Raw genomic sequence first — 23,385 nt, 5'->3', positions numbered from 1 at the left:
TGCCATACACAGATAGCCCCGTCCCTGTCTCTAGTTATGAGAGCACAACCCCTCCGAGCCTCTCTCTTTCTGTTTCCTCATAGGCAAAATGGAGAAAGTAGGTGCAACCTTATAGGATTTTTGTGAAGATTAAATGCTTTCAAGCATCCAGCCTAATGACTGGCAGGGAACAGACATTCAGTAAATACTTATGAACCCACACTGGCTCTATAAATAGTCTGAATGAGGGGAATTCCATTGTGGATCCAGCCTTCGGGCCGGTAGCGGTGCTGGAGAGAGAAGCAGCAGATCACACAAACATACACGAGGCTAGATAAGAAGGCAACGCTGACTTTGAAGACACTGCTGTAAGACGGATTTGTATCAAATACTTCCGATGAATCATTTATTAGGCAGCCCCACTGTGCCAAATCCACTTGGCTGTTGGTGGTTCGGCAACATGGTCGCACACTTCCATCGAAGTAATAAGATCCTGCTCTTCATCCACAGACTCTCAACAGCTGGTGAGTGGGAGATCCTCGCTCATGTAAACAGCCTCTTTTGAGTTCATTCTTCCGGGCTCATGGGACCAGTCACCTTCGCTTCAGCTGAAAAATAAACACATCAAGAAAATGAATGCTTCTCTCCTAGGGGAACACGACACAATGAGAACCAATCAATAACAAGAAATAGCATGGGGTCATCTTTAGAGAAGACACTGAAATGTAAGAAGGCTAAGTACACACACACACACACACACACATTAACAAATAAGAAAAGAGCCTGAGTTCAAATATTGATCTTATGCCCTTATCAGCTGTATATTTGGGGTCAAGTTATTTAACATCCATGTCTACATTTCCACCTGTATAAAATGAAGGTAGTCATGGTATGTTCCTTTACAGTTGTGAGGATTAAGAGCATTAATATAGAGTGCTTAGAACAGTGCCTGAATAATCATAAATGTCCGGTTAGTGTTCGCCAATATTGGTATCAGCATTATTCTTTGAAAAAGATGTTTCAGGGCGCCTGGGTGGCTCAGTCGTTAAGCGTCTGCCTTCGGCTCAGGTCATGATCCCAGGGTCCTGGGATCAAGTCCCACAACGGGCTCCCTGCTCAGCGGGAAGCCTGCTTCTTCCTCTCCCACTCCCCTTGCTTGTGTTCTTGCTCTCCCTGTCTGTCTCTATCAAATAAATAAATAAAATCTTAAAAAAAAAAAAAAAAAGATATTTCAGAATAGCTGAAGAATGCAGTCAAACAAACACATAATGAATCAAATTCAAAAGGAATCTGAAAAATCTGAGGCTGTGATACTCTCAAAGACCCAAACCTGAAATTCAAATGAGACTTTGGATTTCTCTCTCCTGTGACTCAGCAATAGGACAGGTCAAACCAGGATAACGGGTGTTCCCATCGTTCGGTTCAATTTAAGAAACGGTGACTGAGTAAAGTGTACCAAAGTTGATAGCTATATGCTGTGGTTTTTATAAAAGGATATCCTTATTCTTAGGAAATAAACAATGAAATCGTTAGGACTAAAGGGCCATGATGTATGCAAATTATTCTCCAATGGTTCAAAAATATTGGGTGTACACACATTCATATATATATGACACCCAATTAATATATATAATAGAGAGAAATGTTTAATAGGTGTAACAAGAGTCTACAGTATTCTGTGTACCATTCTTATCCCTGCAGCTTTTCTATAAGTTTGAAATATTTTCCACATAAAAAGTTTTTTAAAAGCCATTAGGATGGGTTAAAAATAGAAAAGCAGCATTGACTCCAGCTCCACCATCAAATAAGCACAGGGCAGTTGCAAGGACAAGCAGAGGTGACAAGATGCCAAGAGAGCTTGGACTTGAACAAGGGGACGTACAGTGGTTCTATGATTCAAATGTGCAGTGGAGTCAGGCTAAGATCGCCCCAGTACACGTCTCCCCGGTAGACCCTGCTTGTCCCCAGGTGCCTAAAACCGGTTGTATGTGGCACTAAGAATAATGTTGCTTGAAACCCTTGCCCTGTGTTTCATTTTAGGGTTTTAGTCTTGAGACTTTTGTTTCACATGCCAATTATTGCCTGTTTGCTGATCCCCTGCCGCAGATTTCTCCCCATCTTCAATCCATTTTGCAAACTGCTGATAGAATAAATCCCCAAGTCATTGTTCTCACTGCATCAGTTCCTCACTCAAGAAATGACAATGCTTTCCTCTGTTCCAGAACACATTTTCTAAACGTTGCTGTCTCATCAGTTCTGTGTTTTATGATTTTATATATTTTGATTTGTAGTTTCAACTTTCAAGATTTTTTTTCTGCCACTGAAGCTAACAGAAGCTATGATTAGACTGACATCCGAGAGTGGTGGACGTTTAGTTACCGTCTTGTCGCCAGAACGCTAGGCTCAGGCCAAAGTTGTAATTTGTCTGAAATTGAGATAAAAGTTTTTCCTCCTATTTTCTAAATTTAGATACACTTTTTAATTTTAGAATAGTTTTATATTTATAGAAAGGTTGTAAAAATAATACAGAGAGTTCCCATATACCCCAAACCCTGTTTCCCTATTGTTTCCATCTTATATCACTATGTACATTTGTTAAAACTAATGAACCCACATTGGTATATAGTAATTAATTAAACTTTATACTTTATTCAGATTTCATTAATTTTCTTTAATGTCCTTTTCCATCCCAGGGATCCCATCCAAGAAACTACGTTACAGTTAGCTTTCCTCCTATTTTAAAATTGTAAAATATTGTTTAAGAAGCCAAATATAAATAACGTGTGTAGTCTGACTGGAATAAGATTTTACACTTCACTTTGATGCAATCATTCTCTTTCCTACTGCCCTTGGACACGAAAAAACTCACAGCATCTAACTCATTCTGAGGCATGATTATAACATTCAAGACTCCCTGAATTTTCCCTTTATGTCAGATCCCTTGGGAGCCCAGATTTCATGTCCAAGACTAGATCTAATTCGCTGATCCACGAAAGTTTTGTTTCCTATACAGTATACAGCAGTTCTCGACACAGGACCTCACATAGAGGATTTATTTATAAATAAATAAAAATAAAAAATATAAATTAAATATATTTATTAAAAATATTTATTTATAAAAATATAAATTAAACATAAACAAAAATATAAATTAAATATAAAATATAAATTAAAATATTAATTAATTAATTAATTAATTTTAAAAAGGATTTATTTATTTATTTGAGAGGTTTCCTGAAGTCTCGTGTTTAGTACAAACACATGATGCTAAAATAAGCTCTCACTACCACCTGTGGAAAGTAGCTCAGTAACATCACCTCCGGTGTTATCCCCTCACTGGCCATGAATATTAGAGTGTCCTTTATGGAAAACTATGGTATCAGCTGCCTTTAAGCTGCCAGGGACATTGCTCTGGTTCAATTTTAGGGAGTCTATTCACCTTGCTCTTAGAGCTCATTCGCTCATAGAGGTAATGCCTCATTAATAGGCAAAGTTTAATTGCTCTTTCTAGCCTCCAATTTAACATTGGATCTGCATTCCTTTCGATACCCTCATTTTTCCCTGCATAGCTGGAGTAAAAAGAAAGCGTTCATGATAACATCTCACTAAATGGCCATATTTTTCCCACCAGGAGTGGGTAATTTCCCATTCTCTCTCTTAAGGAAGAGAAACAATACCCCTTGGTAGAAAAATTTTTTAGATGGCACCTGAACTTAAATACAATATCCTTTAGTATCCTACTAGCAAATAGTACCCTACCAGCAAAAGTCTAATAAAGATTTCAGATAATAAACATATTTGACAACAACTCTTTCCAAATGAAATGCTTGGCATAGAATTTTAAACAGCCAACATAGGATTTTTACCAGTTCTATTTTTTTTTTTTAATTTTTGATGTTTCCCTTGTCCGTTTAAAAACCCAGTATAAAATTAAAGTGAATTTTTACAAATTTCACCATTGTAGCATACCTATTTCAGGTTTATGACTTTCCTTTTGTTTTTGGCCAAGTCTGTGTTCTTTTTACCTCACATTATATTATAAACATTTCCTATGTCTCTGGTATTCACGTATATTTTTAAGGGTTACATAATATTTCACTAAGTAGGTGTATAATTATTATTTAAACATTTCCCTAATGGGCTTTAAAAGGGCAAAGACTTTTGTCTGTTTTCTTCAGGGTACTCTGAACATTTAAAACAGTACTAGCAAGGGGCACCTGGGTGGCTCAGTTGGTTAAGCATCTGCCTTTGGTTCTGGTCATGATCCCAGGGTCCTGGGATGGGAGTCCTGCAGCAGATTCCCTGCTCAGCGGGGAGTCTGCTTCTCCCTTCTGCATTGCCCCTCCCGCCTGCTTGTGTGCACGTCTCTCTCTCAAATAATAAAAACCAAACAGTGTTGGCAAAAAGTAGACACTAGGTACATATTTGTTGAATAAAAAGTGAATTTAAGTGGTTTCAAGTTTTACCCTCATGTATTATTTTTTTTATCATCCTGCTTTCTTCTGACTTCTTATTCTACCTCCTTGAAATAAAAACAGTTGATCATGATTATTATTTTTTTTATGTAGAAAACATTTAGAATGATCAATTGTCTTTGATTATGATCTGGTATAATTGGTATGATCCCATGTAAATTCCTTATATATCTGAAATGCCTTTATTCTACCCTCACATTTATTTCATAGTTTGGATAGGTGGAGAATCTACAATGGAAACCATTTTCCTTCAGGTTTCCTTCAGGATTTTGAAGGTGTCCTTCGATTTTTTTTGTAGTTACCAGGGCTGTGTTGAGAAAGCCACTGTCATTATGATTCTTGATCCTTTTTCTATGTATAACATTTTTCCCCTCCCCTCCTCCTCTCCCTTGCTCTTCTTCCCTCCCTCCCTCCCTCCCTCCTTCCCTCCCTCCCTCCCTCCCAGTGGCCCCTCCCCTGCAACCTCTCTGGAGTGCCTGTAATTTGGATGTTGAATCCCCTGGAATAAATCTCTAATTTTATTTTTTCCACCTTGTTTTTACCCTACTTTCTGAGAGATTTCCTCAAATTCATCTTCTAACTCTTCTGAGTTTTACATTTTTGTTCTATTGCTAATTTTCAAGAGTTTTGTTTTTCTCTGAGTCTTCGTCTTTTAAATAACAAGCTATTTTTACTGTATAATCTTTTCTATTATCTATCTGAATTTACTACTTTTAAAAAAGGATTTATTTATTTATTTGAGAGAGAAGAGAGAGAGTGGTGGGAGGGGCAGAGGGAGAGGGAGAGAGAGAGAGAGAATCCTCAAGCAGATTCCCTGAGCATGGAGCCTGACACGGAGCTCATTCCCAGGATCTTGAGATCATGACCTGAGCCGAAATCAAGAGTTGGCTGCTTAACCAACTGAGCCACCCCGGCACCCCTGAATTTAGTACTTTAAAAAAATGTTTTCTTCTATCTTACTTCTGTTTCCTCCAAGTCATTTTGTTGTTGTTTTCTCTTTGTTTTGATCTCTCTCGTCATAGAGACTTGCCTAGAGGGTCTGGTAATTCTTATTTAAGAATGGGGCCTGAGGGGCACCTGGGTGGCTCAGCAGGTTAAGCAGCTGCCTTGGGCTCAGGTCATGATCTCAGGGTCCTGAGGTTGCCTGGCATTGGGCTCCCTCCTCAGTGAGAAGTCTGCTTCTCCCTCTCCCTCTGCCCCTCCCCCTGCTTGTGCTCTCTCACTCACACTCTCTCTCAAATAAATAAATTAAAAAAAAAAAAAAAAGAATGGGACATGAAAAACTAATTGGAAGTTTTTTATTTGTGGGTAGATTTTATCATTGTAGTGCTTCACTAAGGGTGATCTGGCTGCGCCTTTTAGTTGGAGAACTCCTTATTAGTTTCTTTAGGTATTTTCCCTTGACCTAGTCGGATTCCCCAGAGAATAATTTTCCAATTTCCTACTTAGTGGGCAAAAGCCCAGTTGCTAGAATTCCAGGAGCTATAAGGGGCAAGAAGGCCTCAGGTCCTCTCTTCCAGTATGCAGACTTCCCATTAATCCCCTGATGTAAGTGTGGTAGCTCTGCTTCTGATGTCCCCTTAAATTCTATTTTAGCCTCTTCGGAGAATACCCCTCTAGCTGTCTGCTGGGGATAAGAAGGGGCAGTTATCTGACTTCACAGAATAGAGGATGGTGTCTGGAAAAATTTATTTTTTAATATACATTTTAAAATTTTAATTACAACTTAAATACAATAAAGTACACAAATTTTAAGTATACATGGCTAATGCTTTTTTGCATGTGTATGTATCCATGTAACATCCAGATTGACATATAGAATATTTCCAGCACCCAGGAAGTCTCCCTCATGCCCCACCTTAGTCAAAACACTCCACAAAGTAACCATTATTCTGTTCTCTTTTAGCGTAGATGACTTTTACCTGTTCTTAAACTTGAGTTAAATGAAATCACACTGTATGTACTCTTTTGTGTCTAGCTTTTTGCTCAATATTGTATCTGTATGATTTATTCATGTTGTTTCAAGTTAGTTGTAGCTCATTCTTTATCACTTCTGTGTGTATGCTATTCTTTAAATATACCACAATTTATTAATCCATTTGACTATTGTGGACATGAATTATTTCCAGTTTTTACTATTTTTTTATTTTTACTTTTATTATATTTTATTTTTTTTGAAGATTTTATTTCACCCAGGTGCCCCTTTACTATTTTTTTTTTAATTGAAATATGGTTGACATAGAGTTTTTTCCCATTTGGGGCTCTTATAAATCATCCATCCATGAAGATTATTAAAGATATCTTTTGGTGCACATATGCATACACTTCCATTGGGCACACACACAGGAGTGAACTCGCTGGATCTTAGGACATATATTTATTTTTAGCTTTAATAATATAGTCAGGTAAGTTTCCAATGTGCTCGCACGGATTTATTTCCCCATGAGCAATGAATGGGGTTCCCTCGCCAACACCTTAAATTCTAGCCATTTCGGTGGGTGGGTAGTAGTATCACGCTGTGATTTCAGTTTGCTTCTCCTAGATAACTGAAGATGCTAAGCATCATTTTATACGCTCACTGAGCATTTGACTGTCCTCTTCTGGGAAGTGCCTATTCAAGTCTTTTAACCATTTGGCTTGTCTTTTTCTTATTCATTTACAGAAGTTCTTTATAAATTTTGGATAGGAACCCTTTATCAAATGTGTAATGGAAAATGTCATTTTTCCAATCTGTGGCTTGTCTTTTCTCTCTTTTAATGGTGTCTTTGGATGAAAAGGAGTTCTTCGTTTTTTATTATGGCAAATGTAAGGCTCAATTTTAAGCAACTTAAAAAGGAAAAATTTCGTTTAAAATTCAGGGCTGTCTTGGGGCGCCTGGGTGGCTCAGTCGTTAAGCGTCTGCCTTCGGCTCAGGTAATGATCCCAGGGTCCTGGGATCAAGCCCCGCATCGGGCTCCCTGCTCAGCAGGAGGCCTGCTTCTCCCTCTCCCACTCCCCCTGCTTGTGTTCCCTCTCTTGCTGTGTCTCTCTGTCAAATAAATAAATAAAATCTTTAAAAAATAATAAAATAAAATAAAAATCAGGGCTGCCTTGGGGCGCCTGGGTAGCTCAGTCAGTTGAGCATCCAACTCTTGGTTTTGGCTCAGGTCATGATCTCAGGGTCATGAGATGGAGTACCATGTCTCGGTGGAGTCGGCTTGAGATTCTCTCCCTCTGTCCCACCCCCGGCTCGTGTGTGTGTGTGCACATGCTCTTTCTGTCTCTCTCCCTCAAATAAATAAATAAATAAATAAATAAATAAATAAATCTTTCTAAAAATCAGGGCTGTCTTTCTGGGTTTCCTGTAATGCACTGTAACAAAACTTGTGCCGAGCAGAAAACCATCTTTGTTCCAAAGTTCGGGGTTATGGTTTTTGTTCCAGCAGTCATTGTAATAGAACGTTACCAGACACAAACTCTATACCACGCGACTCTGATCTCTGGGATCCACCTTTGGTTGTTCTGGAAGACCACACTGCAACAAAGCGTTGGTCCCTAAAGAGAGAAGGACAAAACTTCCAGGCCCAGAGAACCATTGTCTCTGCTCCCCCTTCCTTATATCTTGTTTATTAATAACATGATATCCTTTTGGGTGTTTTCTTCAGTCCTACAGGACTGAAGAACTACCTTCAACAAAGTCAAGTAGAAGAACAGGCATTCTTGTTATACACAAATGATAAGGTTTTATTGCTTCTAACAAGGAGCAGTCTGAACAGATAGTTGGCCTACAAGGTAATTATTGACAAAGGAAAGGCCTATAAAGCAACTATTCAAAAACTAGAGCCACCATTTAACTGTTTTTAGCCTATGAAAAAATGAGAGTAGAGTCAACTTACTGTTTTTGGTAACCTTGGAAAATGTTGGAAGTATGCCAGAAATAGAAGTCCTCAATCAAGACTGGTTTATTGTGCACAGTAGAGACTAGGAATTCAATAAGTATTTATCAGATGAATTTGAGGGTGCTGGGACGGACATGCGGAGTTATACCTGCTTAAAATTCTTTTAGCTGTATGATACGGACTGGAATTTGGGTCTTATTTGTCCATTTGTCTCTAGGAGGCTCTTGGAACTGGTGCAATTCTGAATGGGAGTAATAATTATTTTTAAAATAATGTTTTCCAAATTAATTTATAAATCTAGTAGTCTTCTGAATAAAATTGCAGAGACCTTTTTGACAGTAAAAACTTACTAAATGATTTTATATTCAAAGGATAATAAAGGATATTAAGCAGACAGGGAATGTGGTGGTGGGGTTACTATTTTCTATCAGTAGTTCAAGGAAGGACTTATTGATAAGGTAACATTTATACTGAGACCTGAGACAAATGAGGGCACGAGACATGTGGGAGCAAGTACAAAGGTCCTGAGATATACCTGGTTGTATGAAGAACAGCAGTGCAGGAGGGGGTCTCCTGCTGGAACAGAGTGATTGAAGGGAGAATTGTAGGAAATGATTTGAGGGTAGCAGTAGGTGGGTGAGTGGGTGGAGGATGAATCATGTAGGGACTCTGAAACTTAATCAATTTATTCTGAGGGAGAAGGCAAGCCTTTGAAGAGTTTTGAGCAGAGGACTGATGAGATCTGACTTCGATTTTAAAAGGATCACCCTGACTCTTGTGTTGAGAGTAAAATGCAGGCGGACAAGGCTGGAAGCAGGAAGATGAGTTAGGAACCTGTTGCCATTTTCCAGGTAAGAAATAAAGGGTAGCAGCAATGGAGGAGGCGAGAATGATTGTATTATGGCTCTCCATGGAAGAGGAGAGTTGACAGGATTTGCTAATGGGCTGGGGGTAGGGCGTGAGAGAAAAAGCATGGTCAAGGACTAGTCACAGCTTTTGTTCCCAGCAAATGCAAGGGCAGAGTGTCTATTTACTGAGGAGAGTTCGGTTTGGGAATGTTAAAGTTGACATGCTTATCAGAAATCCAAGTGGAGATGGCAGGTAGGCAGTTGGAAAGGCTTAAAAATGAATTTGCATTTCATCTGGAAGAATAATGGGCAAGAGTTGCTAGTAAATAAAATTTCAAAATAAAGATTAAGGTGGGAATTGGCTTCACAGATAGAAAAGTGCAATCTAAAACTACAATAAATAAAAGACACAAGAAACCAGAGAGATCAATGAAACAAGAAATATGCCTTGAAACAGTTCCTACAAGGCTTCTCCGCATTTACAGATTTAAGCATTGATGTTTTTACTGTTGGCAATGAATTCTAAATCTTGGTGATTATTAATCGCTAACTTTGTTCAGGTATGCGGTTTTTCCAATGGAAACTTCTTTATGGTTCTTCCCTCAACATACATCATTATTGCCAAAAAATTAAAGTAATACAGAAAGCTGTGTCCTCAAATCCCTCCAGGTTTTGAGGTAATCCATTTTTGTTTTTGTTTTTTTATCCTTCAGGTCTTCCTTCTAAGGCATAATATGAATTGTGTGCCCTGTGGATGTGGAAGTGTCACTTAGCTGTGAGTGAGCCTAGCTAATATCCACCGTGGAAATGTGAGTGCAGCTTTGTTTCATTTTTTAAATTAAATTCCCAGTAACTCATTACAGGTTAAAACAAATACAGCTTTGTTTGATTTTTCAGATTCCCAGTAACGCATTAAAGCTTTCTACACCATTCAAGAACACTGAGATTTATTAAAACATGGAATAACTTTACCAATATCACAGTCGTAATCATGGTAGCTAATATGTACTCTATAGAATGCTTCCCAGGTGACACCTCACGCTAGACGCTCTATATGTGCCATTCATAGAGTCTTCTCTACAATCCCTCTTTTATAGATGGGGAAATTTAGGATTTGATGAGCTAATTCCCCCAAACCAAAAAAATAGCAGAGCCAGAATCTGAACCCAGGTGTGGCTGATCACAAAGTCCAAACTCTTGACTACTACTATACTTGTTGGAAATATTAAGGGGTCTACTGCAGATGATAAAACATCTTTACAAACCAGTGGGGGAAGGGATGAATTGTTCAATAAATGATTTGGTGGAAATTCGTTAAATATTCAATATGGGCCTCATTTTATATTATATAACGTATTATATAATAAAATTATTTCCAGTTATTAATAAATATGAAAAATGATAGATAAAAACCATTAAAAACAGAACATAAATCATACCTTAATTTTAAAAAGAAAAAATATGGAAAAAATAGAAGAATAGATAAGTATTTTATTAATTTAGGAGAATAAGGAAAAACTTGAACAGAAAATTGGAAAAATAACACAAAATAAATCAATTTGTCTATCATAAAAATTGAAATCATTTGTAGATAAAATATCACTAACAAAATTAAAAGACAAATTATAAATAAGGAAAAATATTTGCAATGAATATATAACTGAAAAAGTGCTAATATCGCTACTATATAAAAATCTTTTATCCAACAGTAAGGAAAGCAGTGATATCTCAATAGCAAAATTGGCAAAGGACATGAACAGAGAATTGACAGAAGAGGAACTATAAGGGGCTGATAAATAAATGCAAAATATTTAATTCACTAATAAAGAAATGCAAGTAAAAACAAAAGACTGTCATTCATCTTCTTGCTTTAGGGTTGTCAGAAGCGAATGAGAATGGTGTCATGATTATCTGCCAGGTGTGGGGAAGATGGGGGACATTCATAGATAGACCTTAGTAAATATTTACTTTAGTAAATTGGTACAACCTTTCTTGAGAATTTGGCAATATGTATCAACATTCATAAAGAAGTATCTTTACCTTTTGATCTAGTGATACCATTACCAGAAGTCTATCTTAAGGAACCAATCAGCATTATGACAAATCCATCTCTACAATCAAAAGACTATACATAATCTAAAAGTTTAATGATAAAACATTAATATAAGGAAATATAAATCCACTGTTATAAATCATGTTTCTGAAGAATATTTAAAGATCTGAAATACGTTTGTGTATATATACATACCTACCACATGAGAGAATTTGCTGGGGTTACTCAGGGCATTGCATCGTTCCTAATGTTACTTCTTCTTATTTGATCTTTGACTTACATTGGCATTTACATTCCTTTAAAGTCCTGAAAATGTAATATATTTTGTGGGTTTTATTTTTAAATTATAAGGTAAATAATTCCCTGACTGGGAGGATGTGAAGGTCTCTCTGCCCACACATTTTTGGTTCCTCACTACTTCTTTGCTTCCTAAGTCTTTTTCATTTTTTAAAATAACAATTAAATAATATCAACTGATATTTCCTTGGAATAGGAAGGACAGGATATGAAAATTTCTATGTGTATATGTTTTATTATCAAGTTTGTGGAAATGAGATATATATGTGGATAAATATTGTAGATATATAAATATATAGCAGGAAATAAACAAAAATCATAAAAGTAGTTAATTCTGGTTAGGGGGATACAGCATAGTTTTTCTCTTTTTTCTGGAAATATTTGCTACATATATTAAAAGGAAAATGTGTTACTTTGATCATCAGGTTAAGCCTTTAACTCAACAAGAGCCTTTTAAAAGTTCATTTCTTGGGCGCCTGGGTGGCTCAGTTGGTTGAGCGACTGCCTTCGGCTCAGGTCATGATCCCAGGGTCCTGGGATCGAGTCCCACATCGGGCTCCCGGCTCAGCGGGAAGCCTGCTTCTCCCTCTCCCACTCCCCCTGCTTGTGTTTCTGCTCTCGCTGTCTCTGTCTCTGTCAAATAAATAAATAAAATCTTTAAAAAAAAAAAAAGTTCATTTCTTTTTACCTAATAAGTCATTCAAGTTCCAGGAATGTATCCTTAACAATGGACAAAGATAAAGACAAAGATTTCTATATAAAGGTGATCATTTTAACATTATTAATAACTCTCTAATTTTGAGAGGGAACTGCTAAATTCAATTATAGGAGAAAGACTGAAGAAAATATAATACATAAAATGAAAGATTATAAATCTACTAGTTCTATTTGCAAGGAATTTTTAATAACACACAATAAAATTCTCATATTTTACATTAAGGGAAAACAGAGGATAGAAATTATTTAATATGTATCTAATTTACTGTAATCTTTTATTTTTAATATGACCTGAATTAGATAGATAGTAGATAGATAACACACATACACACTCTCTCTCTCATTTATTTATGTATAGTCATTTATTTACTTATTTCTTATTTTTCATTTTATCCATTTAACCATTTCTTTACAGAGACTGGGCTTGAATCCAGGCTCTGACAAAAAATAACTGTGGACTTTGGGCAAATTACCAATTTTCCCTTAGCCTCTGTTTTTTCATCTGTAAAATGAAGACCATCCACTGTGCAAGAGTAAATGAGGTAATGCATATAAGGACCCAGAACAATGACTTACTCATAAAATGTTTTCAGGAAATATCAGTTGATATTATTTAATTGTTATTTTAAAAAATGAAAAAGACTGGGCGCCTGGGTGGCTCAGTCGTTAAGCATCTGCCTTCCGCTCAGGTCATGATCCCAGGGTCCTGGGATCCAGCCCCACATTGGGCTCCCTGCTCCGCGGGAAGCCTGCTTCTCCCTCTCCCACTCCCCCTGCTTGTGTTCCTGCTCTCGCTATGTCTCTCTCTGTCAAATAAATAAATAAAATCTTAAAAAAAAAAAAGAAAAAGACTTAGGAAGCAAAGAAGTAGTGAGGAACCAAAAATGTGTGGGCAGAGAGACCTTCATATCCTCCCAGTCAGGGAATTATTTACCTTATAATTTAAAAATAAAACCCACAAAATATATTACATTTTCAGGACTTTAAAGGAATGTAAATGCCAATGTAAATCAAAGATCAAATAAGAAGAAGTAACATTAGGAACGATGCAATGCCCTGAGTAACCCAGCAAATTCTCTCATGTGGCTTAATAACTATGATAGTGCCACCTTGTGGAATTAGTGATGCATTTCACATCCCAGGGAATTTGAGATTTTATTTTGAAGTCATTTATACAGAAAGCCTAAATTCTACAAATATTCTCACCAAAACATTAACATGCAACAAGAGGAGATCAGACATAAATTGTTCAAACATGTAGAAATGTAGAAAGTAATATTACAGGGAGTTTGGTGAACAAAAGAAATCACCATAATTCTATCACTGCAAAGCAGTAACATCATTTTAAGATTATTTTTATCATTTCACCCCACTTAAAAAATTTTTTTTTCAGTTTGTTTTTTTTAAGATTTTATTTTTTTATTTGACAGAGAGAGAAGCACAAGCAAGGGGAGTGGGAGAGGGAGAAGCAGGCTCTCCATGGAGCAGGGAGCCCAATGCGGGACTTGATCCCAGGACCCTGGGACCATGACCTGAGTCTAAGGCAGACGCCTAATCATCTGAGCCACCCAGGAGCCCAGTCTGCTTTTTTTCACTTGAATTTACATCCTGTGCAACTTTCTATGCCAGGAAACATTATTTTTATGACAAAATGGTACTCCATTTACAGTCTAATTAATTGCACACATGTACTATGTAGTACAAAATTCTTGTATGTATATTATTGAACGTGATGATTACAGTTTGATGGAGGTCAGAGGCATTAAACAAACAGCAGAAATAACTGCAGGGGGCTGAATCGTGGTAAAACGCCATGAAGGAAAAGAAGAGGATACTAAGAGAAGATAGTGGAGGTACACAGAGGGTGGAAGAAGGTCTTCTGAGGGAATAAGGGAGTAAGGAGGGAGTCAGTCTGGACTTGAAGGAGAGGGATGGCATGTGAAAGATGAGGAAGTATGTTCCAGGCCGAGGGGGGCAGCATAGTTGAAGGCCCTGAGGTGGAAAAATTCTCAGCAAGTGCTGGGAATGGAAAGATGGTGGATGTGGCTGGCGCTTTTTGAGGCTGAGATAGCAGAAGCTGGAGGACATCGATACCACGGCAGGGAGTATGTACCGTGTTTTCACCCTGAGGCAGGTACAGGATCTGATTCATATGTGAGAAAGCTCGCTCTGCCTATTCTGTGTAGGAGAATGGATCGGGGGACAAGAGTGTAAGATGAGAAACTAGTTAGGGGAGTACAGCAACAATCCAAACAGGAGGTGATGGGGTGGATATGAGATATAATGGAGTTGTGGGGGGCGGGCAATAAACTCTGCATCCAGGATGGCTGCTAGCATTTATGGGGTCAGAGGCAAGAGGACAATTGGAAGACCCTGTTCCCATTCTTTTCCCATCCCTTGCTCCAGCCCACACTGTAAGGGGCTTCTGATGCTCCCCTGTGGACTCCTGAACCCACTAGTCCAAGCTCCATCCACACCACCTGCCACAGGCAGGATCCACCCTTACAAGGAGGTACCTGGAGAAGAAACCTATTCAGGCCTTGTTGGAGGAGGGAGTACTAGGGACCTGGGTTTCTTCAGTGTGGTCTCAGGGGAAGGAAGGGGGCTTTGGGGGGCCATGTCCCCTCAGTTCTGTGGAATTTTTGCCCTGTGAAGGGGTCCAGAGGGAGGAGGGCAAGAGTGAGGACCTGATGCTCAGTGTTACTTAAGGCAGAACTATTGCATCTAGTCAAAATTAACTTGGAAAAATCTTATAAATCATCCATAAAGCATATACTGTATGTTTTGTGCGTGTGACCCTCTATCATTGTTTTCTAATTTTTCCTTGTCCATGTTTCTCTGTCTCTCAGTTAACTTCATCCTACATGATGTTGATGGAGTCATCAACACCCACTTACCTACAATATATTTCCTTTGTATCATGACAAGTAAACCCTTGAAAGCGTTTATAACTGTTTCATACACTGGCTTTTAGGCTTGATGGCATCTATTGCCTGCTTGGGTTAATACAGCTGTATTAATCTGTATAGGACTTGGAGTAACAGTTGGAATAGAGGGAGGGAAATTTAGGAATGATGCTAGATTTCCAGCCTGAGCAACTGATTTAACAGTGCTTTTTACTGAGATGGGGAAGACCAGGGGAAGAACAGGTATAGATATATTGTAAATTCATTGATCTGATTCCCTCTTGTTGGACATTTAGGTTGCTTGCAGTATTTTGTCATTAGGAACAACACTCTGATTTGTGGCGACATCTTTTTGCACATCTTTAATTTCTAAATACAGAATTACTTGATTAAGGTATGTGCACATTCTTTCGATTTTTAATGCACATTGCCAAATATATTTTAAAAGAGCTGTTTCCCACACTGTTAACATTAGGGCAGATTTTGAACACTGAAGTTCTGAGCCTCCCTCCCTCTGTCCTTCTCTCCCTCCCACTTTTCCTTTGTCTATTCAATAAATAAACTTTTGTTGAGTACCTACTATGACCCACACAGGGCCTGAGATAAATCTAGCTTTGTTCCTTGTTGGGGGCTGGGAGAAGACTGGGGAGAAGGAAAAGCTATGGAAGACTCTAGAGTTTTGAATTGGGTGACTTGGATATCCTGCCCCAAACTTCTTCTTTAGCTCTGGAGAGCAATCTGAATAAGTTAAAATTCCTTCTTCATTTAGATTAGGTGATGGCACTCTAAGAATTTTGGGAAAATATGTTTAACTTCATGCAGACCACCAATAGGACACTGAGAACAGGCTTTGCCCCAAGGAACTATAATTTGGAGGGTATTATTTTACAGTGAGCTTTTAAAATATGATGCATATTTTGGGCGCCTGGGTGGCTCAGTTGGTTAAGCGACTGCCTTCGGCTCAGGTCATGATCCTGGAGTCCCGGGATCGAGTTCCGCATCGGGCTTCCTGCTCGGCAGGGAGTCTGCTTCTCCCTCTGACCCTCCTTCCTCTCATGCTCTCTGTCTCTCATTCTCTCTGTCTCAAATAAATAAATAAAATCTTTAAAAAAAAAATAAAATATGATGCAAATTTTACTCTTAGCCAGTGGCCACATCATCTCACCAGGACTTGCGGGCAGCATTGCCCTAGCCAGGGGTCTGTCCCTTGGCATCTGATAGAGAAGGATGCAACAGGAGACCCCAGGTCAGGGCATGAGGCCCCTTTGTGCACACGAGGGCCAGCCCAAACTCTTGATTTGAAGTACATTTCCTACTACGTGGCTTAAGAACCTAAGTTGCTAGATTTGACTGTGAGCTTGAGTTAAAAGAGGTGCTGGTGGACGTCCTTATGGTTGTCACTCAGGAGAGTCCAACCCAACAACACCATCTTGTCTCCTCTCAGCTGACACCTAGTAGAAGATTTCAGCATGCACAACACTATATTTACTTCTAGTTATTGGAAGACTTGGGCCCTATACAAGGCCGGGAAATACTAAGAACATACTCAGGTACCAAAGGAATTACAAGGAGATGCCTGGAGTATTATGAACCTAAAGCAAGAGTGGATTATGAGTGTTGTAGCTCTCTTTTCTGAAGATGAGTCGTTGTGTCCTCATCTTTCAAATGGGAACTGGGGTCACCTGGCTGGGCTCAGTTGGTAGAGCATGCGACTCTTGATCTTGAGGTTGTGCGTTCAAGCCCCACACTGGGTGTAGAGATTACTTAAAAAATGAAATGTTTAAAAATAAATAAATAAATAAAATGGGAACAATTCAGTGTCTCATGATGCCTATAAGAATTTAAAGAGATAATCCACATAAAGCCCACAGTACAGTAGCTTTCACTTAGGAAGTGTTCAGTAAATGGTGGCTGTTGCTGGAACAATGTACATCCTACTAACACATCTGATTCATAAACTATTAATGCATCTTATTTATCAGACCATCTATCTGAAAACCAGAGGAAGCATTCCCAGGTATGATTTTTTAAAAACTCAACATCTGCCTTCTTAAAATATATGATGTGGTTACACCTCTGGAACCCTAGAGATTTGTTAGTTCATTCAACATCTGCGGAACACATTTATATACCAAAATTATGCTATCTGTCTGTGTCTTTGAGGGGGCCTTTGCAGTTCTTTGCTTGGTGGGGTATCAAAGCAACCCCAAAGAAGATCTATTTAGACTGTGCTATTTAAATAAATATCATACTGACTGTAATCAGCTCAACTTTGCAGACTTCCTTACTTTGGAAGAAAAGAAAGAGGCATATACAACAGGGATGTGTGATTCCTAGTGAAAGGAAGGAGTCTCTGTAACTCCACTCTTACTCCTCCATGCACACATTTCTGTCTCCAGGACAATCTTGTGATAACTTTACTTTTCCATTCCCAATAGGAGGCCAACCCTTCGAAATAACAGAAGTTACAGATAACCATGACTTGTATTTAATCAAGTCCTATGACTTCCTCCTTCTTCCTTGGAAGCTAACAAGAAGTTAAACAGGACATTTGGTGTCTCCCCTCTCTTCCTGACACAATGTTGGGATTTGGATTGGTGATGGCCCTCTAAGAATTTTGGGAAAAAGTGTTTAACTTCATGCAGACCACAAATAGGACACCGAGAAGAGGCTTTGCCCCAAGGAACTATAATTTGGAGGGTATTATTTTACAGTGAGCTTTTAAAATATGATGCAAATTTTATTTTGAGGGTCTCTTAGCCACTAAGAGGCAGCAGCAGGATATTTTCCATCCAGACCAGGGGATCCCGGATTGGATGGGCTCTGGGGACTGTGGCATTTGTCCTGAATAACAGCAGACAAGAGAGACCTCTAAGCAAATGATTGACAGGTCTCAAACAGCATGGGCACCAGCTGTTTGAAAAGACAGAGCAGAGTGTACTATGGAAGGTGCAGAGCACCAGATTCTGCTCTCCAACTGTCAGAGCAGGCGGCGTGGAAACAGGCTTCCTTCTACGAGGGCTCCTAACTTGGTTAGAAGGTAGGGATTACTAAATTAATTTCTATTAATAATTGGCAGTTGGGTGTACCTGTAAGTTAGCAGGTCCAGAGCAAACAAGATGCTTCCTGGAGTAAAGTGTGTTCAAACCTTTTAAATCCCAGCTTGGGACATAATAGTCTGTCCAAAGGCTCTTTCTCCTGACTCGTGTACTTCCTGAAAGATACTCCCTTTGTAAAACTACGGTGAAGGTACAGTCTCCTTTCCAACCCTTTGAGCTTATTAGACACGAAAATAAAAGTTGCCTTGAACATACTTTAAAATCCTGCAAGGACAAATAACGCAGAGTAAGGTTTGAGTATCATTGTTATCCCCCCGTGTCCTCACCAGCTTTGGCTGCAGCCGCCCTCGGGCAGGTGTTTATATGGTTTTCATTAGTGCTGGTGGGGAGTACTGACACTGCAAACCAGCACACTTCCCACCACATGTCCGCATGCCAACATTAGGGTTCTTCAGCTGCAAAGTCTTTTTTCTTTGTGGCTTTTCAATCTTTTGTCACTTGGCCCTTTTTTGATTGTCATGCCCCCTGCCAAGCTTTGTTGAGACACAATTTGCCAATATCTCTGCATTTCCAGGACATTAAGAGTAGATGATTACAACAGAACAGAATATATACAATCTGGGGGAACTGTCCTCCTCCCCAAAATGTTATCCCTTTAAGTCAAAGATTAACTTTGGACCAAATCTTTGAGAGTAATGTCCTTTAGGCTGTTGACTTGGCTAGTAAGCAAGAACACTCAGTGTGTTAGGTAATACCTGTTAATAAGAAAGTCACCCTTGGGCATGAGTGGCTAAAAGACCCTCTCCTGATTTGGGGTCGGGCCAGTCAGGCACACGCTGCTTATCTGTGCAGATGGGGCAGCCCCACCCATGGGTCAAGAGAGCCTGGCTTTGGGGATCACATAGGAGTTATGGACCATGTCCAGCAGTGAGCAAATATTGACAGAACTGGATTCCTCTCGAAACAGCTGGTTAATGACCGTCGAGCTCAAACTCTTTACAGAGAGATTGGGACAGAAAATCTGTAAGCTAAGAAAAGGTCTCTTATTTAATTAACCTGTTTCAGAGGTGGTAAGCCCCATAGAACAGCACAGAACAGCATGAACTAATAGCCACTTACCACTCTTGCAGTCTGAATGCTGTGTGCTTCCTGGTCTTTTGATGATTCACTGGTATCAAGGGAAGGAGAGAAAAAAGGGAAAGGAGCTAACATTTATTAAGGACCTGCTGTGTGTTGGGCACTGGTCTCAGTCATTTTATACATATTTTTCTCACTCAATCCTCAAGGAAAGGTATTATTAGCTCCTTTGCCCAGTAAAAAAAAAAAAAAAAAAAAAAGAGGAAAAGTTAAGTGACTTGCCAACATAATGGCAGGGAGGAGGCAAGATTCAAATTCAAGTCCATCAGTTTCCAAATCCATGCTTTTTCTGCTAGACCAGGCCAAATGTGTAAGGATATGCATGGTGTGGCCGAAGATGGAGCAGAAGGGAGGAGGGAGAAACAAATTCTGTTTGTCCCTCTTTCGTGAGGAAAAGTGTTGATTCTGTAGCATGAACACAAGCTGAGCACCTTACACTGTTGTGAGAAGCAACATGGAAATATATCCATTACCACTTACTAGTTTGTTAAAGATTTTATTTATTCATTTGAGAGAGAGAAAGAGAGAGGGAGAGAGAGAGCATGAACAAAGGGGAGCAGCAGAGGGAGAGGGAGAAGTAGGCTCCCCACCGAGCAGGGGGCCCGATGTGGGGCTGGATCCTAGGACCCTGGGATCATGACCTGAACCGAAGGCAGATGCTTAACCAAGTGAGCCACCCAGGCGCCCAATCACTTATTATTTTTAAAAGATGAAAAATTATGCACAAAATAATGAATCAGTTTATTTCCTGCCTCTGGCTCTGAATATGAACTAGTGTTAGCTTTTGGTCCTGGGAAGGATAGCTGTGGGATTTTCCTGGGTTTTGTGCGATAGGCAAAGCTTCATGGAGAGTCCTGTAAGGGCAGGAAGAGAAGGCAGTGCAGAAGTTCTGAAATAAAAGGCACAGATGGGGCACCTGGATGGCTCAGTCAGTTAAGCATCCGACTTTTGGTTACAGCTCAGATCATGATCTCAGGGTCATGAGATGGAGCCCTACTTCCGGCTCCGTGCCTAGCATGGAGTCTGCTTGAGATTCTTTCCTCTTCCTCTCCCTCTGCCCCTCTCCCTGCTTGTGTTCTCTCTTAAATAAATAAATAAATAAATAAATAAATACATAAATAAATAAATAAATCCAATCTTTTTTTTTTTTTTTAAGGCGCCGAAATCCACCGCTGCCACATACCTGCATAAAAAGAATCCCCTGTTAAAACATACAGGTTAAATCTAATTACCAGAATACTAAGAGACTTTCCAAAGGGACTGGGACTTTTTGTGTTGAATCTGCACAAAATTCTCAACTACCACCTATAGTCTTAATGAGGAATTTGGACTCAGATTTGACCACTGTTAGTTACAAAGGAAGTCCTGTACTTACTGCATTGATATTCCAATGGAGTAAATAATACGATAAAAAGCAAATCTTAGATTTGAACTTTTCAGTGGTCACTCACACCTACTAGATGAAATCGAACCTTCTTGGCAGGTGGATGAGGCCTGGCCTACCTCCTTGGCCCCATCACCCATCCTTTGCAGCCTCACACTTCACAAGAACAAATTCTTTGGAGGTTACCTCTCTCCCAGTGCAGACACCCCAAATACCACTTCCTACCTCTATGTTTTAGCACATGCCTGTCTCTATTCTGGGAACTTCTTCCCTGGGAATGTCTATGTAAGATTTGGAAGAATGAATTTTCCCCAGGCTTCATCTTATTCCTGGATTCCATCTCTATCCCCTTGCTGCTTCCACACATCCCATACGCTTCCACGGCCCTGACCACACCCATCCCCTCTCCATCCCCGAACTGTGAGCTCCCTGAGAGGAGGACTGGCGTAGAGTAGGTGCTCAGTAAGGAAAGGAATCAATTGCTCTAAGATATCTTGAAACATTTTTTCTATATCTTGCCTGGAGTCTTCAATGAGAGATAAAAGTTGGCTTCTCGTTATTTCCTCAAACAACCAAAAGAATAAGTTCCCTAGCTGAAATTTCAGTAAATCCTTTCAGAGGACATCCAGAAGTTGTCAGCGTTTCATATGGACGTGACATAAGAATATTTGTTCTAAGAAACATGGAAGATAATTGAAGGACAATATTCTTCAAGAATCCATTGATTCTACCCAAAGCTAGTAAAAAGAGGAGAGAAATGTGAAAGCAGGTGCCCCCCACCCCGATACCTAGGGCTTGGGTATATTATTCATTGCTGTTGGAATTCAAACACTAAAATGTAGCACCCACAGTATTGTGGGCCCCATAAGAAAAAACACCTGTGTAGAGAGGGGTTGCGTGCTTGCTAATTGTTACTGTCAACCAACAGGTGTCGCCAGAGACAAGCACATCTGCTAGGGCTGCCTTCTCGAGGATGACCACGCCAAACCCCGCTCCAGCTGGAATTCCTGCGGCTCTCTAAGGTCCCATCCCTCTGTGGAAGCTTCAACTGGTACAGCCAATATACACACCCGGGGTTCTAAAGTTCATTGCCCAGGAGAGTCACTTGGAGGGCAGGGATTGTTAAAATGCAAATTCCTGAGCTCCAGCTGCAGATATCTCATTCAGTAGGTATGGAGTAGAGCCTTGAATAAACAATTTCCATTTTAAGCACCACCTTCCTATCCTCCCTCAACCCTCCATTGTGAGGCGCTTTGAGAAACACTGATTTGCACCCGCATACACTGCACAATATCATCTCAGAGCCCTGACTCAGATAGTCAGGCTGGAAAGGGACTCATTGGTTCATTCATTCACCAAACATGTACTGAGCCCTTACAGCTTGCCAGTCCTCCCTGGGTGCCCTCACAAAGTCAGGCAGCACATCCTCAGGCTTGAGATCACCACTGAGGGATCTGAAATAGCATCCAGTCAAGACTGAAATTATCCTTTCTTCTATTTACCCCATCAAAGAACCTGGCTTCCATCATGAGAGGAAAAAAAGTCCTCCTTTCCCATAAAGAACAGAGTCCTCCTTTCCCATGTTTACAGAAATTCTGCCAATTAACGGATTCCTAATGGTTACTTTATAGGACATATAGTTGAAAAGGAATCTTGTTACCAAGATCCATTCTTTAAAACACAGACAATAATAAATCCATTATTTTAAAACAAAGACAAAAATAATGAAAATCAAAATGTTGCTGAGTATAGGTCCTACTGTCATGTTAACTTCGCAAATCCAAGATAAATAAAAACCCTAGTAGTAAAAGAGTGGGATAAATTACGTTACTACAAAGAAAACATAAACTAAAATTCCATTAGAAACTTAAAATTGGCATGACATGGTTACCCATGGGGGGATTCAGGGAGAGTGCTTTCTTAGAAACAATGGAAAATGTGTATTCCAGGGCAGTCTACGGCTGAAACACACCATCTGTTCAGTGACCTACACTTAAAATGCCCTGAGCCCCCCTATTTTTTTTTAACTACCTTTCTGACTTTTGAAAAGTTTTTGTTCTAGAATGGACTTGAAAGGTCATTGAATCCAACTTTTCACTCCACATTCAATACTGCTTTACAACATCGCAGCGGCCAAAGTGCTTCCCATCCTCTGATGCATTCCTCTAAGGTCAAGAGGATCACTTCCTTCCCCAGAGCTCAGCCCATCTTGGGAATGTTCCAGTTTTTAGGAACTTCCTCCTCACATCCTGACCGACAGGCAGGAAAAGCCAGTGTCTCCTCAGTTGCATGGGCAAGAAACCTGTTACGGTGGCCTAAACAAGGAAGCCGTTCATCTTTCTTATACAACAGGAAGCCCAGCAGACAGCAAGCCCAAATGAAGGATGTAAGGATGTCCTCCAGGAGCTAGGCTCCTTCTATCTTTCTGCTCTGCCATCTTTCACCTGTGGTTCTTGCTCCTGCTTGAAGATTACTGCTGCTTCTCCGGGCATTGCATCTGCATTCCAGACAGGCAGAGGGAAGGGCAAGCCAGGAGGATGGGGGGCACCTATATCAAGAAGGCAACACTTCCTTGGAATTCCCCCTTATATTTCATCTTGTGTCTCATTGGCAAGAACGATGTCACATGACCACCTCAAACTTCAGTATGAG

At 39.6% G+C, this 23,385-nt stretch overlaps 1 protein-coding gene across 1 annotated transcript in view; it reads right to left on the bottom strand.

The window, feature by feature from the left end:
* Window positions 1-23,385, bottom strand: part of SLC44A1 (solute carrier family 44 member 1) — a 198,145-nt gene continuing 174,760 nt past the window's right edge. Inside the window, exon 16 of the mRNA XM_045882820.3 lies at window positions 1-587. Within this exon, the coding sequence (XP_045738776.1) occupies window positions 573-587 (15 nt within the window). The 3' untranslated portion in view covers window positions 1-572. The remainder of the gene's footprint in view (window positions 588-23,385) is intronic.

Source organism: Mirounga angustirostris, unplaced genomic scaffold (assembly GCF_029215605.1).
Source record: "Mirounga angustirostris isolate CCGP_5_RB_7025 unplaced genomic scaffold, mMirAng1.0.hap1 SCAF_15, whole genome shotgun sequence".
Classification (NCBI taxonomy): Eukaryota; Metazoa; Chordata; class Mammalia; order Carnivora; family Phocidae; genus Mirounga; species Mirounga angustirostris.
Note: the sequence above shows the minus strand (reverse complement) of the source record. Positions and strands in the feature narration are given on the sequence as shown.